This window comes from Protopterus annectens, chromosome 3.part0 (assembly GCF_019279795.1).
Source record: "Protopterus annectens isolate FY-2018-M chromosome 3.part0, PAN1.0, whole genome shotgun sequence".
Taxonomy (NCBI): Eukaryota; Metazoa; Chordata; order Ceratodontiformes; family Protopteridae; genus Protopterus; species Protopterus annectens.
In genome coordinates this window covers 644451180-644466139 of record NC_056731.1, presented here as the reverse complement: position 1 = coordinate 644466139, position 14960 = coordinate 644451180, and the positions used below count along the sequence as shown (strand labels likewise).

The window sequence follows — 14960 nt, the reverse complement described above, 5'->3', positions numbered from 1 at the left end:
TTTTATCAGTGAGACAGTTTGCAACCCAGCTGACAGTGTATGGATTGGTACCCAGCTGGGTGAGTTTATCAATGATGCTTGAGTGGGGGATTGTGTCAAATGCCATGGCTAAGTCTAGGTAGGCCGTATGCATGGATTTGCCCTCGTTTGTGGCTTTGGTGACTGTCTCAAAGAAGTCCACTAAGTTTAACAGGCATGATCTCCCCTTGACAAAGCCAAACTGGGCGGGGTCAGGCATTTGGAGATTTCCTATATGTTTGTTAATTAAGTCCATGATGATTCGTTCCATGGCCTTGCAAATAAGACTGGTCAGGCTAATGGGTCTATAGTTTCTGGGGCAGTGGATGCACCCCCTTTGTACAAAGAGATGACAGTTGCTCTTTTCCAGTCTACTGGGATAAAGTCAGTGCTTAGGCTGTGATTGAAAAGTATGTCTAGTGGTGGTGCCAATTCCAAGCCATGTAGAACATGGACCGAGATGTTGTCTGGTCCCACAGAGGCTTTGTTTTTGGCCTTGTAGATAGTGTTTAAGACCTGCTGCTAGGAGATACTAGGCTGGGGACAGGTGTTACCGATGCTTTGTGGTATATGTGGCAGGGACAGGGGAGTGAAGTTATCACTAGACCCGGCAGCCAGCTGGTTTTCTATATCTACAGTTTCTTTATATGTAGTGCCATTAACTACATGTTCAGCACAAATTTGTGCCTTACCTTTGAGGTTATGGATCTAACTAAAGAATGACTTGTGTTAATCCTTAGTTAGGGAAACTAATTTGGATTCTTAGCTTTGGAGGACTTCACTAGGAGTCTTATTTGCTAAGTTGAGGTGGGGTGGGAGTATTTCCAGTTTTGAGACTGTTCCTTCCTACTCTTAGACAGCAATTTAATTCTCCTATTGTATAGCCTATTAATGGCAGTTGTCCACCAGGCAGGTTTGTTTTTCCTTGGATATCTTGCTGTGGTTCTATCAGGTATGTCAGCGTCAATACAGTTGTACAGGCGCTTGTATAAAGCATTGGGGTATAAGTCAGCATAGGTGTCTTGTTCCATCAATGAAGGTAGGGGCTATGAAGCTATTTATGCTGTGATATAAGAGGTTGTAATTGGCCTTGGAGAAGTTTTTATTCTAGTTGTTGCTAAGGGATCGGGGTCTTGTGTTATAGTTACTTCTAGCAAGACTGATTTCTGGTCAGATCTCATTAGGGATGGCCACACACTGGGGGTGGTGCAGCAAAGTCACCCAAAACCAGGATGTTTGGTTGTTTCTTGATTGATTCAATTAGATACAAGTAGGATGAGTGGATGTCCTGATTCATGGCTGGCATTCTATAGCTGGCAGTGATATGAAGAAGAGTCTTACCTACAGTCCATTGCACCTGAAATAATTCAAGGGAATCGTGCTGTTTAACCAATCTGGAGGTGTTTTTATCTTTAATGAAAATTGATACACCACCTCCTTTAGTTGTCACACCTTCAGTTTGTGGTCTGAACGTGTAGAAGGAAATGTAACCTGGTATGGCTGAGGTACTCTCCGCAACCCTAAACCAGGTCTCAGTGACTTCATAAATGTCAGCATCTTCCAAGGTGAGGACTGCTTCTAGTGAGTGCAGTTTCTGGTTTAGACTCCTAGCTTTTTACCAGCATAACCTTGCGATTATTTTTCGAGGGTGTTTTTATGATGGTAATTTTGTTCTTGTGATATTGCCTAAAAAAGGCGCTATGGAGGTGGCAAGAGCCTTAGCCAGAAACCAAAATTGCAGGAGTGACAGATTAAGACCATCTATGGTAAAGCATTGAAGTCTGTTGACCATGTCATCCCAGGCTGACAGATACTGGATTCCGTTTGAATGACACCAGAAACTAAGCCAGTTGTTGAAGTCAGTAATTTTATTGTTTTGTATTGAGGTATCATCCTAGGCGAAGGTACAATGCTGCTTAAGACTGGAGACATACCTGACTGAGACGGATAATCAGAGAGCTCAGTCATGTCTCTCTCTATATAGTCCAGTGAAGTACGTCTCAACTTATTCACACTAACATGGACTCAACGGACTCATAACAGTGCCTGGTGTTGATAGGCTTGAGTGCATGTGTGATGTGGTGGATCCTGGCACCTGACAGACAGCTGACCATGACTTTTTCCTTATCCAGCCTGGTGAGAGGGACATCTGTGTGTCTCGCGCAATTGTGTCGCCTATGACTTAGATGTTTGTTTTTGTGTTATGCCTTAGGAGCTTAATGACATATGTGATATATAATGTGTGCTATGTTCTGCAGAGGATGTATTATGTGAATTGTACTTGTGTTTGGGAGATCTCTGATGCTTAGATAAGCTTTCTGATGAGGACCTCTGCATTTGTAAGTTTATGTGTTGTTAGTTTGATAGGTGCAGGAGGTGAGGTGTGCATGCTGACAACCTGCTTAGTATCAGATGAACTGATTGGTGAGCAAGGGAGCCTGGATTCTGGGTTCTTGATATAGATGCATCTCTCATATAATGAATTTGTGTGGACTAGAAGAAGATTGGTGAGCAAGGGAGCCTGGATTCTGGGTTCTTGATATAGATGCATCTCTCATATAATGAATTTGTGTGGACTAGAAGAAGTGGGTTGTCAGTGTAATGAGGCAATTGCAACATTGCCTCAGGATGTCCACATCGACCAGGCTGGCTGGAGAAACTTTGGGAAATTGTACAGCCATAATGCTAGGCAAGTTGATGTGGTCATAAAACAGGGAGAGGACAGGAAGGACCAGATAAAGTAGAGAAAAGAAGTGGACAAAAATACGAATGGCTAGTAGGTAGGATCTGTGTTGATACTTCAGGAGCTTCTCTGAATGTATCACCTGTCAGTAAGGGACAGTTGCAAGAACTCACTGATGGAGCACCAGCAGATTACTAAGGGAAAATTTGTAGGCGGAAGTGTTTGCATCTATAACTGCCAACAGTCCCCTGCTCGGCAGTGAGCAATGCACAGACAAGTGCAAGTGACAGCAAACTGATTTAAACAAATTAACCAGTAAAAAAACTCAGAACTGAGTCCTATTTCAGCAGCCTTCAGTCAGATGAATTTTAACTGCAAACTCCTGCCACTAGAGTGCATGCGAGCCATCTCTAACAAAAGATAGCCTGGTTTAGTGCTCAAGTTATACAAACAGAACTAGATTCAGCAGGTGTAAATCTAGTCTATGCTACAGCAAACAAAGTGCAACAGTTTCAGGGAAAAAAAACAGTTCAAATAAGCAGGCACAATAATCCTTCAACCAGCAACTTCCAGCTCAGAAGGACTTAGTCGACCCTCTCCTCCCACAAGAGTGTAGAGCACAAACATTCTTAATGTAAAATAATAGGCCTGAAGCCCAAGCACTTAAATCAGAACTAAGACACTTAAAATAACAGGCACACTAAGCCTTCAACCAGGAATCCCCAACTTAGAAAGATTTAAGCTACCTCTCCTGCCACAAGAGGGTAGGCCACAAATCTTCTTAATGTAAAACAACTGGCCTAAAAGATATACACACAGCTTTTTTTTTCATTTCTTCTTTTGAGCAGTAAATGAGATGCAGTGGATTAGAAAATGAGTTTGCTTTTTAGTAGAAGAGTCATACTTTAATGATTTTGTCATTTTAGGTGAGATTGTGCTGAACACAGTTTTCATAGCTGAACTTTACTCATTTTAACACAGTTAACATTTATTTTTTTTACTGTACTAATGATGCTTTGTGTTGCTTTCTCATTTCCTTTCCAACTGCTTTCCGTGCTGCTCTCAGCTTGATTGTGATGACAGTGTTAACATCATTGATTGTCCTCTTACTGTAAGTTGAAACCTTTGACTTTTTATATTCCCCTTCAGTTCATTATGTATGTGTATATGAAGTAACATCTGACTGCTTTTATTACTTTTGCTGTGTTTACTGTGCTTTTTGGTGTGTACTTAAATGTTTTCATTGTCTGTATGCTTCCTGTCTGCAGTTACTTTGTCTTAAAATCTTCAGTCAGTTTTAACAGCATCAGTCCTACAACTGTAAAATGCAAACCGTCCCATGTGCTTAATACATATGTTACTCATGTAGTGCAGTTTGAAAGCCTTGTTTCCTTGTAAATTATTTTATTCTTAGATACTGCTCTCCTGAGCAGGCGAGCTAAATATTGCCTGACCTCTGGAATATGCTGTTTTTTTTACTGCTCAGTTAACTGAAGCTCATTCAGTCAAGTGAGGCAGACCCCTCTAACAGCAGCTCACTGTTGATTTTTGGGGATCTAGCCTCCGGCTGCACCCATAGCTAATATAAGTGAAGTCACCAAACTTGGAGTTACATCTGTGTCACTTGGGGTTGGGATGCCTATTCAGACTGCAGGACTTGACCGGATGAGCTTCATTTAATGTTGTTGCAGAAGAAAATGAGATACTGAACCTTTTCCAAGTTGTTTTTAGTTATGAAACTGAAGAATGTGTATTTCATAACTAGTATATATCATTTTTTGTCTTTAGTGGGTAAGAGCTAATTCACTATAGTTTGTTTCACCCTCCTATAGAAATGAAGATAATTAATTTTCATCATGTAATGAAAAATGTCTGTTTTTAAGTAGGAATATATGACCTATTTCATTTTTATTTAAAAGCTTTGTTTTGCTAAAAATAAGAAAGTAAATCAGAAATCGTTTTTATTTCTCATATCTAACATACAAATTCTGTATTTATATTTTTTGGATCTTGTTAACATTTGGTGCGTTTCAGTTCTGTTTTTTTTTTGTTTTTTTTTTTTTTAAGACAGAATTATTTCAGTGGTGCACAGAATGTGGGGAAAACAAAGAAGTTCAAACAATTATAGATGAGATGACAGCTGCTTCCCTGTTGTCCTTGTAATCCTTTGATTTTTCATACAAAAGGAGAGAGCTGTTTTCATACCTGCTGTAGTGTTATCAGTGAGATGATATTGGTGGCATATTAAGAACCCGATACATGAATTTCTCCAGACTCTGTTTTTATTCCTGACCCTTTCTGTCATCAAACTCAAATTGCATTTAAATAGTTATAAATAACAGGTGCATTATTTCATGTGTGACATGCACAGTGCCTGAACTGTCTTTCAGTGCATCTATCAAGACACATTGCTCAGTGTTCTTAGTATTACTACTTTGGATATGATTTTGCCACTAGGTCTATTGGCAAGGTGTTTCTCAGGTGAGTTTTATAAAGCAAATATCCTGAAGGAGCTCCTTCATGTACATCACTTTGGATTGTAGTTTTTCTTTCTGGAAACATTAACAAAGCAGTCCTCTGAATAGATTGACTTAGTGCCTTTGAAATACAGCCATTCATCTGCTGTCTGTTACTTCAGTATGAGGCGATTCAGTGCTTTAGGCTCTTGTATACTTTCAGTCCTACAACATTTTGAGGTAATCTTTCCCCTTCCGCCTGCTGACAACTACGCCTCCTTCTACTGTACTCAAGCCTATTCTTTGCCATTGGAGAGTCCCCTTAGACCATTAGAGTTAGAGCAGTCCTGAGTGATAGTCATACAGGCAGGCATTCCTGTAATGAAAGCATTATCGTATATAGCCTAGCTCCACCCCTGGGTGGAAAATTGAGTTACCTGCATCACTATGGAGACTTGTAGTCCCCCCCACATCTGTATATTGCCTTGCACTTGTGTATGAGAGCTGCCAATAGGTGGTGGCTTTTTGAGACAAAAGCCCACCCCTAGGATGCCTGCAGCTGTGCTACTCTTCCTCTGAGTTACTGTGGCTGTCCACGTCCTGCTTCTCCCCACCACCTACAACTCCCACCCCACTTCAGGATGGAAGTGCTGCTCTTTCTCACCTGTCATCGAAGTAAATTAGCCACTAATTGATCTCTGGTCATCTGGATCATAGTCTGGGCCTTCTACATTACTGGTGTAGACATTAGATCTACAGCACTTTTCATTGGGATGTAATGTTTTTTCCCTCTTACCTTAGCAGATTAGCTGGCATATTTTTCCTTTATCCAGATGTTGTATGGAAATAAATCTTACAGGTGGTGGATCCTGGAAGGCAGTTTGCATTAGATTCCAGAACTATTGAGGTCAAGACAATTTTTTATGTTCTTTGCAGTGAACGTGTTAGGTCATTGTTTGGAAACATTCCTATGTCTGCTAACTTGATTACCTTTTTCAAACTTTTGATGCAGGACTTAGTTATTCCTCTATCAAAGTAGATCTTGCTGCCATGCCTAACCTCTGCCAAGGCTACAGTAATTCATCTTTAGTTATATTTTGAAAGTTTGCAAGACCTTCCTGAGAATCGCATTCCATATCCTGATATCATTTAAGGGCCCTTTCCTTCCATGGTGTTTGTAATTCATGCTGGAGAAGTTAAATCTCATTTTTAACCTGCATATTAAGTGATTTTGAAGTACCTGTCTTAGCAGATGCTTTTTCTAGTGGCAAATACAGCTACTGAATTAATTTCTGAATTGGGGTCATTGCATGTAAAGCCTTCTTCCCTATGCTACCTCGAAGATAGAGTGGCACTATGGACCATTCTTACTTTTATCTCTGAGATAGTCACTTAGTTTGCCTGTATTCTTTCCTAAGTCTTCCAATAAAGATGAATCTGTAAGTACCCTAAACCCTTTTTGAAGAGAGCTTTAGCCCATTCCTTGCAAATCAGGTCTGGGATCCTCCTGGACTCTCACAATGAACTAAACCAATAGTAGAAACCAGTAATCTTTTCCATTTCTTCGTGTATCATCCTTGGTGAAGAAAAGATCTGTAACTCCAAAACATTAGCTAACCTGAGTATGAGTATTCACAAACTTAGTCATATCACTCTACATTGCTGGAACAGAGAGAAGCCTTAACCACTCTCATCTAGGCATATGCATTTGCAATGTCAGAAGCATTACAAGGACTCTGGATATGCTTAATGATGTTAGTGACATCCCTAATCTTCTCTTAACTTTGGCAGGAGACTGTATCTTTTATCTTAACCAGTTTTGAGAGGCAGAATTGATGCGTGTAATCACAGAGTTGTTAGTTATAGGTTCATAGTTAAGTACTAGGTTAGTTGTCCTTGTGGACCATGTTTTAAGTCCAGCAGTTTCCCCTAGTGAGAATCAAATGCTGTACCTCTTGTCTGTGAGGTAAACCCCAAACCTTATGATGGCTTCCTTGCACTTTGTTTTGGTTTTAAGGATGGCATAGCTGTTGAATTGTTAACTTGTTTTCTTGTCTGGGATGATCAGACCAAAGTTCCTACAGTGCAGCAGACATATTTCAGGGGATTACACCTAGTATTGGTAAGCCATGAATTGACCCAGGCAGTGGTCCATTCACATGACTTGTGCCAGCAACTTCTCATGAGACCAAACTGGAAAACCAAATGCAGAGTGTGTCTGAGCTAATAGGTAGCAGAATTGATGACTTGAACAAGTCCAAATTACTTCAGTCCTTTACAGGAGCCATAGACTGCTGATCTACCCTGACGTTGAAGCCACTTAGAATCAACCAGTTAGGTGATAGAAACACTTAGGAGAGAATGATTGCCAAAAACCACTTAGGGGAGAATGATTGCCAGAAACATCTTTAAGGAACATCCTCACATTACTGGGTGGTGCTATATGAAGAGGTACCCACAATTTGCCACAGAATCCCCGGCAGTCCTGAACCTGTACTTTAGTTTGTGTATTTTCTTTTAGAGAATTTGAGAGCTCAAGATCTGCTAGAATAGGACTTTGGTAGTTATCCAGCAATGTTTTCATTATAATGCTAGACTGTTGTTAAGAAAAGTCCTGACACTGGATTGTCACTGAGCAAGTGAAAAGTGGCATCTTGCTGTTTGCTATTTTTAAACCTCCTAACCTGCACTTTGTAAAGATATCGCAGTCTATCTAGAGAAATACAAAGGAGTGGCGTGAAAATAGCTGGTCATTGTAATAACTAAAGCAGATGATGCTTATTCCTATAGCAAAATTGAATTAAATTAGAGCTTCAAACAGTTAAAAGGAAAATATTGCTAAAAAGTAAAACAGTACTAATTAATAATCAAAAATGCAAATTAAACAGGTAGGGAATCACCAGAGATGGAAAGCTAAATGGCTAAGACTGATGGAGCTTGAATACTCACTAAATAAAGTGGCATGCTAGGTTTAGTTTGGTAGCAAGTAAAAGGCAAAAATATCTGGAGTTAAGTTAAACTATTACTCATCAGTAAATCCTACAACCCTTCCAGAAATTCTCTCTACTCCCACTGTATGTCAGAACTGGGAAATACCATTCCTACTCATGTTAAACAAATAGAAAAGGTAAACCACTTCAAAACTTTGCTCAAACAGCATCTGTTTAATTCTGCTCATCCTGCTCACCAAACTAGTCTTCCCCTAGCCATTTTCATTGCATGAACTCAAGCCTCCTCTCCATCTTATACTCTTTCTGCCTCCACCTATGTAATCATTATATGTACTCTTGTTCTTTAACACTTGTGTCTACCCACTAGCTAAAACATTATCCACTTTCTTATAGATCATATTATGCTATCTGCCCTAAAGGACCATTTTAAGTCTAGCCAGTAACCTGCGGTTAGAATCAAACTCTGTACCTTGCATTTATAAAGCGACTAAATGCCAAACCCATGAGTACAAAACTATTTTGTAGCATATATCTGTTAAGTAGGGTCACAGGTGAATATTAAGCTAGCTGTCCTTTAAGGTCATTTTATCCTTGGCTGTGTTTTCATCAAAAATGAGAACCAAATCTTGTAACTTGTATTTGAATGATAAATACCTTAACTATTATCCCAACCCCAACCCGTGTGGTCGTTGCTACTTTTTCTCTGTCCCTACCTCATTTGTCTCACATCTTTAATGTTACTGCAACTCCTATAATTTTTCCACATAGCAGATTTCAACCTTGTAAATATGTTGTTAACTCATATTTTAGAGTTGTGTAGTAATTGTTACTGAATGTACCTGCATAAAATGTCACTGAAACTGTTTTTTTTTTTTTTTAAACTCTGTTGTAAATGTAAAAAATTCTATACTGTCCTCCAAAACGACCATAAAAACAACCCTAAAATATTCTGGTCAACAATTAATTCATTACGTAATCCTGGATCTGAAAAGAAAAACAAAAACACTGCACACCATGTCCTAACAAATCCCCACTTCAAACTACAACCACGTTTAATACTTATTTCATTGAAAGTGCAACCAACCTAATTAACAGATAGTCCTCCACCCACTCTGTCTTAGACCCCTCCAAATAGCAGTCCTCCACCCACTCTGTCTTAAACCCCTGCAAATAGCATTCCATCTATGCCCAGCTCACAAAATACTCCTAACTGTTCACATCCATCTTTTCACATTAAGTCCACTCAGTCTCCAGTCAGTAATTGCCTACCTTTCAAACTTCAACCTGTGCCTAACTTCCTTATAAACCAAACTTCAAAAACTAAAACCCTGCTGTACCTCACCAGACAGTCTCCCCCAAAGAATATCTTAAATTTGCTACAGATCCGTAGTTTATCTCATCAACATTCGTATCAACAGATCCATTACAGAATCATTATAGCCCAACATTAAGGAAAACCCCCTATATCATTCTTCTACATAAAAAGGGGGACCGTAGTGATGTATCCAACTACCATCCTATTGCCATCCTCTCTTCCCTTTCCATTAGAAAAATGCACCCATGACCAACTGCTTATCAATCTCATACAAAACCAGTACATAACACCAATTCAGCATTGCTTTTAACCAGCTCACAGTACTACTACTGCATTACTTTCCTTTACAGAAACTGTCAGTAGTGCAAGAGATTCTGTCAAACTTGTCTCTGCACTATTTCTAGACCTTTGAAACGCATTCAGTACTGTTTCCCACACTATACTTCTAAATAGGCTTACTAGCCCAAGTCTTTCTACCTCCTCTTTCCAGTGGTTGTTCTGCTGTCTAGCCAGCAGAGAGCAGTCTATGAAATGACATGGCTGTCTCACCCTACTAGCCTAATTAACTGGTGTACCCCAGTGATCCATTCTGGGTCCTCTACTTTGTAACACTTTCATCAATGATCAGCATACATCATCCTGTCAAGTCTCCTTATTTCAGTATGCCGATGACTGTGTTATAATCTGCTCTGTTAATAGTCTGTCACAACTTCAGCACATTACTCAGGAATCCTCCTCATCTGTTAAAACTTGGCTTAACAGTTCCCAACTTTTACTTAACCAAAAAAGCCTGCTTTTTACCTCTAAAACACAGTACAAAAATGCAATTTTAAGAGCCTTTTCCAGAATAACACAACAGATAAGGTAGTACCCCAAACTCAACCTTAGGGTGTAGCAATAGATGAAAGCTTTAAATTCAACCTCCATATACAGAACAATATATATATATATAAAAAAAGCTCATCACAAGCTACGCATGCTCTATAGGCATAGACATTTCTTCCAGTCATCCAGAAAAATTGCCCTAGCCACCTCCTACTTGCTACCATCGATCCTATATGGAGCTCCTATTCTGTCAAACCTCAACAGCTGACTAACATCTAAACTTGAAGTATGCTGTAAATAAAACTGCTAAATTCACAGGCATTGCTACCCATTATACAGATCACTGTAAAACCCTTCACTTGCTCAGCTGGCTACAACTCTTTCATCATCTTAGCTACTTACAACTTATAACTGCACATAAAATAGTACATGAGACAGCAGCCTGCCCAGCCCCTCAGTTCTATACTCCACAACTGTATACCTAAAAGGTCCGTATGCTCAGAAGATGAGGAATTATTCTGTCCACAAACCCAGTAAAACAGTAGGACAAAGACTCTACTCCCACTCACTGGCCAACGTTTAGAGTACCCTACCTTTAAACATCAAAACCAGGAGTAATCTTTTGGCCTTTAGGAAAACTTTAAAAAAAATGTATCAAATCTTGGACATGCCCTTGTTCTAAGCCTGGATGATAGTACTAACTGACATTACTTTCCTAAAAATTCTTACCCCCCTTGTCTATTTGACTCAGTAGTTACTTATCCCTTTCCTACTGTAACAATTTCTGTTCCTTCCTTCTATTGTTCTCATTTCTAGTCTCAGCATTTGTACCCTTCTAATCTCTTCAATAATGTTATGAATGTTAACTCCATTCTTTTGCAACCTATTCATGCTTGCTTACCATCCCATTAAGCTATAAGCAAATCACACCATACTTGTATAATCTCTGATGTAATCTTACACTGTAAAATCTAAAACCTAATCTACACCAGAATAACTTTCTATAGCCTACTTCACTTTTCTATCAAATGTTATTAGTCTAAATTTTTTTAAATTAAATCTACTTTATATCAAAATTTAATTTATGATTAGATAAAATGAATTTTAGATTAAACATATTGCACCTATATATATATATATATATATATATATATATATATATATATATATACATATATATATATATATATATACATGTATATATATATATATATATATATATATATATACACAAAATATAATTATACACACACATGCTCACGTGTGTCTGTGTGTGTGTGTGTGTATATATATATATATATATATATATATATATATATATAGGTTGTTGCTGTTTGTCTTTCGGCTTTTCCCGGTTAGGGGGTCGCCACAGCGGAACTCCGGTCCGCTAATGATTGGCAGGTGTTTTTTATGGTGTCAAGATGCCAGCCCAACACCCAACCTTCAACGAAGGCACACCCATTCAACGCATGTCTTTCGAACGCCCACTCGACCACGGGGAGGACATGCAGATTCCACACAGAAGGCACTCCCAACCCAAGCCGAGAATTGAACGGGAGAACCTCTTGCTGTGAGGCAACAACGCTACCACTGCACCACTGTGGAAGTCACCACTTCTAAATCTTGAAAGCTCATAATCTTGAAATTCAAAATACTGAAGCCAAAATCTTGAAAGTTCAAAATACTGAAAACTCAAAATACTGAATTTCATAATGTTGAAAAAAACTACAGGATACTAACACTTTACTGTACTCCACCAGAAGCACATAGAGAAACAAATAAAAGACAAAGCATATTAGTTTACTCCAACTATTAGCAGGGGGGCAAGCTACTCTGCACCCCCACACCCCTGCTACTTAAATATATCAACTCCCAAGATTGCACTTTACTACATTAAGACGAGTTATGTTGTTGTATAGCAAATTAAAAGAGAACATGACTAAGGTTACAACATGCAGTCATGAAGCACATAATGGTATGTTTGCCATTTTCATCTGTGGTGTGCAATCTCAGAGTTGATCTATTTAAGTAGCAGGAGGTGTGGGGGGGGGTGCAGGAGGGTTTGCCCCCCCTACTTATAGTTGGAGAAGAGTAATATGTTATGTAGTTGTGTTGGAATATTGTGAGTGTTGGTATATGTTTTTTCAATATTATGAAATTCAGTATTTGGAGTTTTCATTATTTTGAACTTTCAAGATTATGATCTTCATTATTTTGTTGCAAAAATCAGTTGCAATTTTAACATAACTAGTATAACTGAGAATTAATTGTGAAACAAATATGCTTCAAAACATGATCAGTGTAGTTTAATAACTGCTCCTGGTAAGATTTAATACATTAAACTTTTCCATCACAGATATAGATACATAGGTACATGACTATAAAAAATATATATCATTAAAGCACACATATACACATACAAACTTTACCTTGATGTGTGTTTAAGCATGGATAAATATGTATATGTATATTATGTGTGTTTTGCCCATGCACCTGCAAACCATAAAGCTTTACCAGTGAGACTTGATCGCAGTTATTCCCTTGTGGTGGGGGTTTCCCATATTCTCTGGGGGTGAAATCTGTTTGAGTAGGCTGCTGTTAGCCAGCCAATGAGGGTTGTCTATGCTTCCAAAGCTTTTATATTTTCCTCATGCTTGCTGTAGTAAAGAAGAGCCATCATCTCATCCAGGTAATTCTGGCTTACCCCAAATTGTGGCCTTGTTATGACCAGTAGGTGATCCTGGACAGAAGTAGACAGTCCCTCCCTCGTACTCAGCAGCCTGTTTTATGCTGAGTAACCCTAATCTTCATCCTGTAGGTTGATGTGAGCACCTGCATTACGTTGTGGATCTTCTGTGCCGTCCCACACACATAGGTTCATAGGTAGGTACTAGGCTATCTGCCTGAGGGCATTTATAAGCCTAGCCAGAGTGTGTCGGCTTTCACCGCCCCATTGATTGATTAACTGACTCTCTGTCAAGCAGAGCCAATGAAGTGATCCCAGGAGTGTATTTTCTGTTACCCATCCACTCATCAAGGTTTCTCTTGAAGAATGTTAGTGAGGGACTCTGCCTGATGTAATTTGGAATTTTGTTCCGAAGCATGGGGAGTCTCTGTGACAGGAATCTATCCCTCCAGCATGTTCTGTTTATTGTTGTGGCGAGGTTTAGCTCACTAGAGCGCGTGGCTCGCAAGTGACTTGGATTTCTTTAGGTGGAGCATGTCCATCAATTCTGAGTTGGACATGGCTTTGTAAATCAGGCAGAGATCACCTCTGAGTAAGCGATATGCCACTGAGTACAGCTGGAGTTTTTTCAGTCAGGCTGCATAGGACATATGTTTGAGGCCAGTAATCCTCTTGGTGAGGTACATTTGTAGTCTTTCCAGCTGTTGGAAGTGTCTTGTGAAGTACATCCCAAATGGGGTATTGTACTCTATGATGGGTCTAATGAGTGATGAGTAGAGGGGCACTATAACCTCTTTATTTCTAGATGTGAACCCTTTAGTAATTAGATGGGCCATATAGAAGGATTTCCTAACTACTTTGGCAATATGATTGTCAAAGGAGAGATTACTATCTACTCGAGTCCCCAGATCTCTTATTACCTTTTCTGTATTAAGGGAGCTGCCACCTATCTGGTAATTTTGTGGGTGTTTTGTTTTTCCCAAACAGGATTAATATGCATTTTTTGGCATTTAGCTTGAGGCCATGATTTTGACACCAGGTGTCCGTCTCAGTAAGGCCCTTTTGGAGGATGTCCGTGTCAGCCGGAGAGTCAGTTATGGCTCCCAGTTTGCAGTCATTGGCGAACTTGGTTAGCCATAGTCCTCCTGTGTTTGCCTGTACTTCTGAGAAGTATATGCTGAACACTAGGGGTCCCTGGACCAAGCCTTGCGGGACACCGCTTGTGACTGGTTTAGAGTCGGACCTGGAGCCCGCTATTCTTACCGTGTGAGTTATGTCTGTAAGCCAATTGGCAACCCATCTTGTGACGCAGGGGTTTATGTTCAGGCTGGTGAGTTTTTCTGTAATACCCGAGTGGGGAATGGTGTCGAAAACCTTGGCGAGGTCAAGGTAGGCTGTGTGAACCACCTTTCCCTCGTCTATGACCTTGGTTGACTGTCTCGAAGAAGTCATCTAGGTTTAGTAGGCATGATCTGCCCTTAAAGCCGAACTGGGTCAGGTCAAGTGTTTGGAGGCTTCCAATGTCTTTGTTAATGAGTTCCATGGTGATGCCCTCCATAGCCTTGCAGACCAGGCTAGTCAGGCTTATGGGGTGATAGTTACCAGGGTCAGTTGTGGCCTCTCCTTTGTGAAGAGGAATAACCATTGCTGTGCACTATTTTATGGGCATGTAACCTGTGGAGTGGCTGAGGTTGAACAGCGTGTTCAGGTGGGGGGTTAGTTTGTTCTGTAGTTCGTGCAAGACGCAGCCTGGGACACCATCTGGTCCCATTGACTCTGTGTTTTTGGCTTTTGAAAGGGCTGTTTTCACCTGTGCGTCTGTGATTTTTGGGACACAACACTTTTCCCGTATTGTTGTGGACTCTTTTGGAGGTGAGAGGGGGGTGAAGTTTGCACTGAATCTATCTGCCAGGTTTCAGTTACTGCACAGATGTCGACGTTCTCCATACTCAGGAGTGCTTTGAGTGCGTGCATTTTGAGATTTAAACTTCTGGCGTTGAGTAGCATAACCCTCAGTTTTTTTTTA

General features: G+C 39.9%; 1 protein-coding gene across 4 annotated transcripts in view; it reads left to right on the top strand.

Moving 5' to 3' along the window:
* The window catches only part of ELMO1 (engulfment and cell motility 1), a 3030107-nt gene that overhangs the window by 1169383 nt on the left and 1845764 nt on the right, over positions 1–14960 (top strand). Inside the window, exon 12 of one of the 4 annotated variants that reach the window (XM_044065043.1) lies at positions 3768–3812. The exons of the other annotated variants lie outside the window; for them this stretch is intronic. Within the exon in view, the coding sequence (XP_043920978.1) occupies positions 3768–3812 (45 nt within the window). The remainder of the gene's footprint in view (positions 1–3767; positions 3813–14960) is intronic. 4 annotated transcript variants of the gene reach the window in all.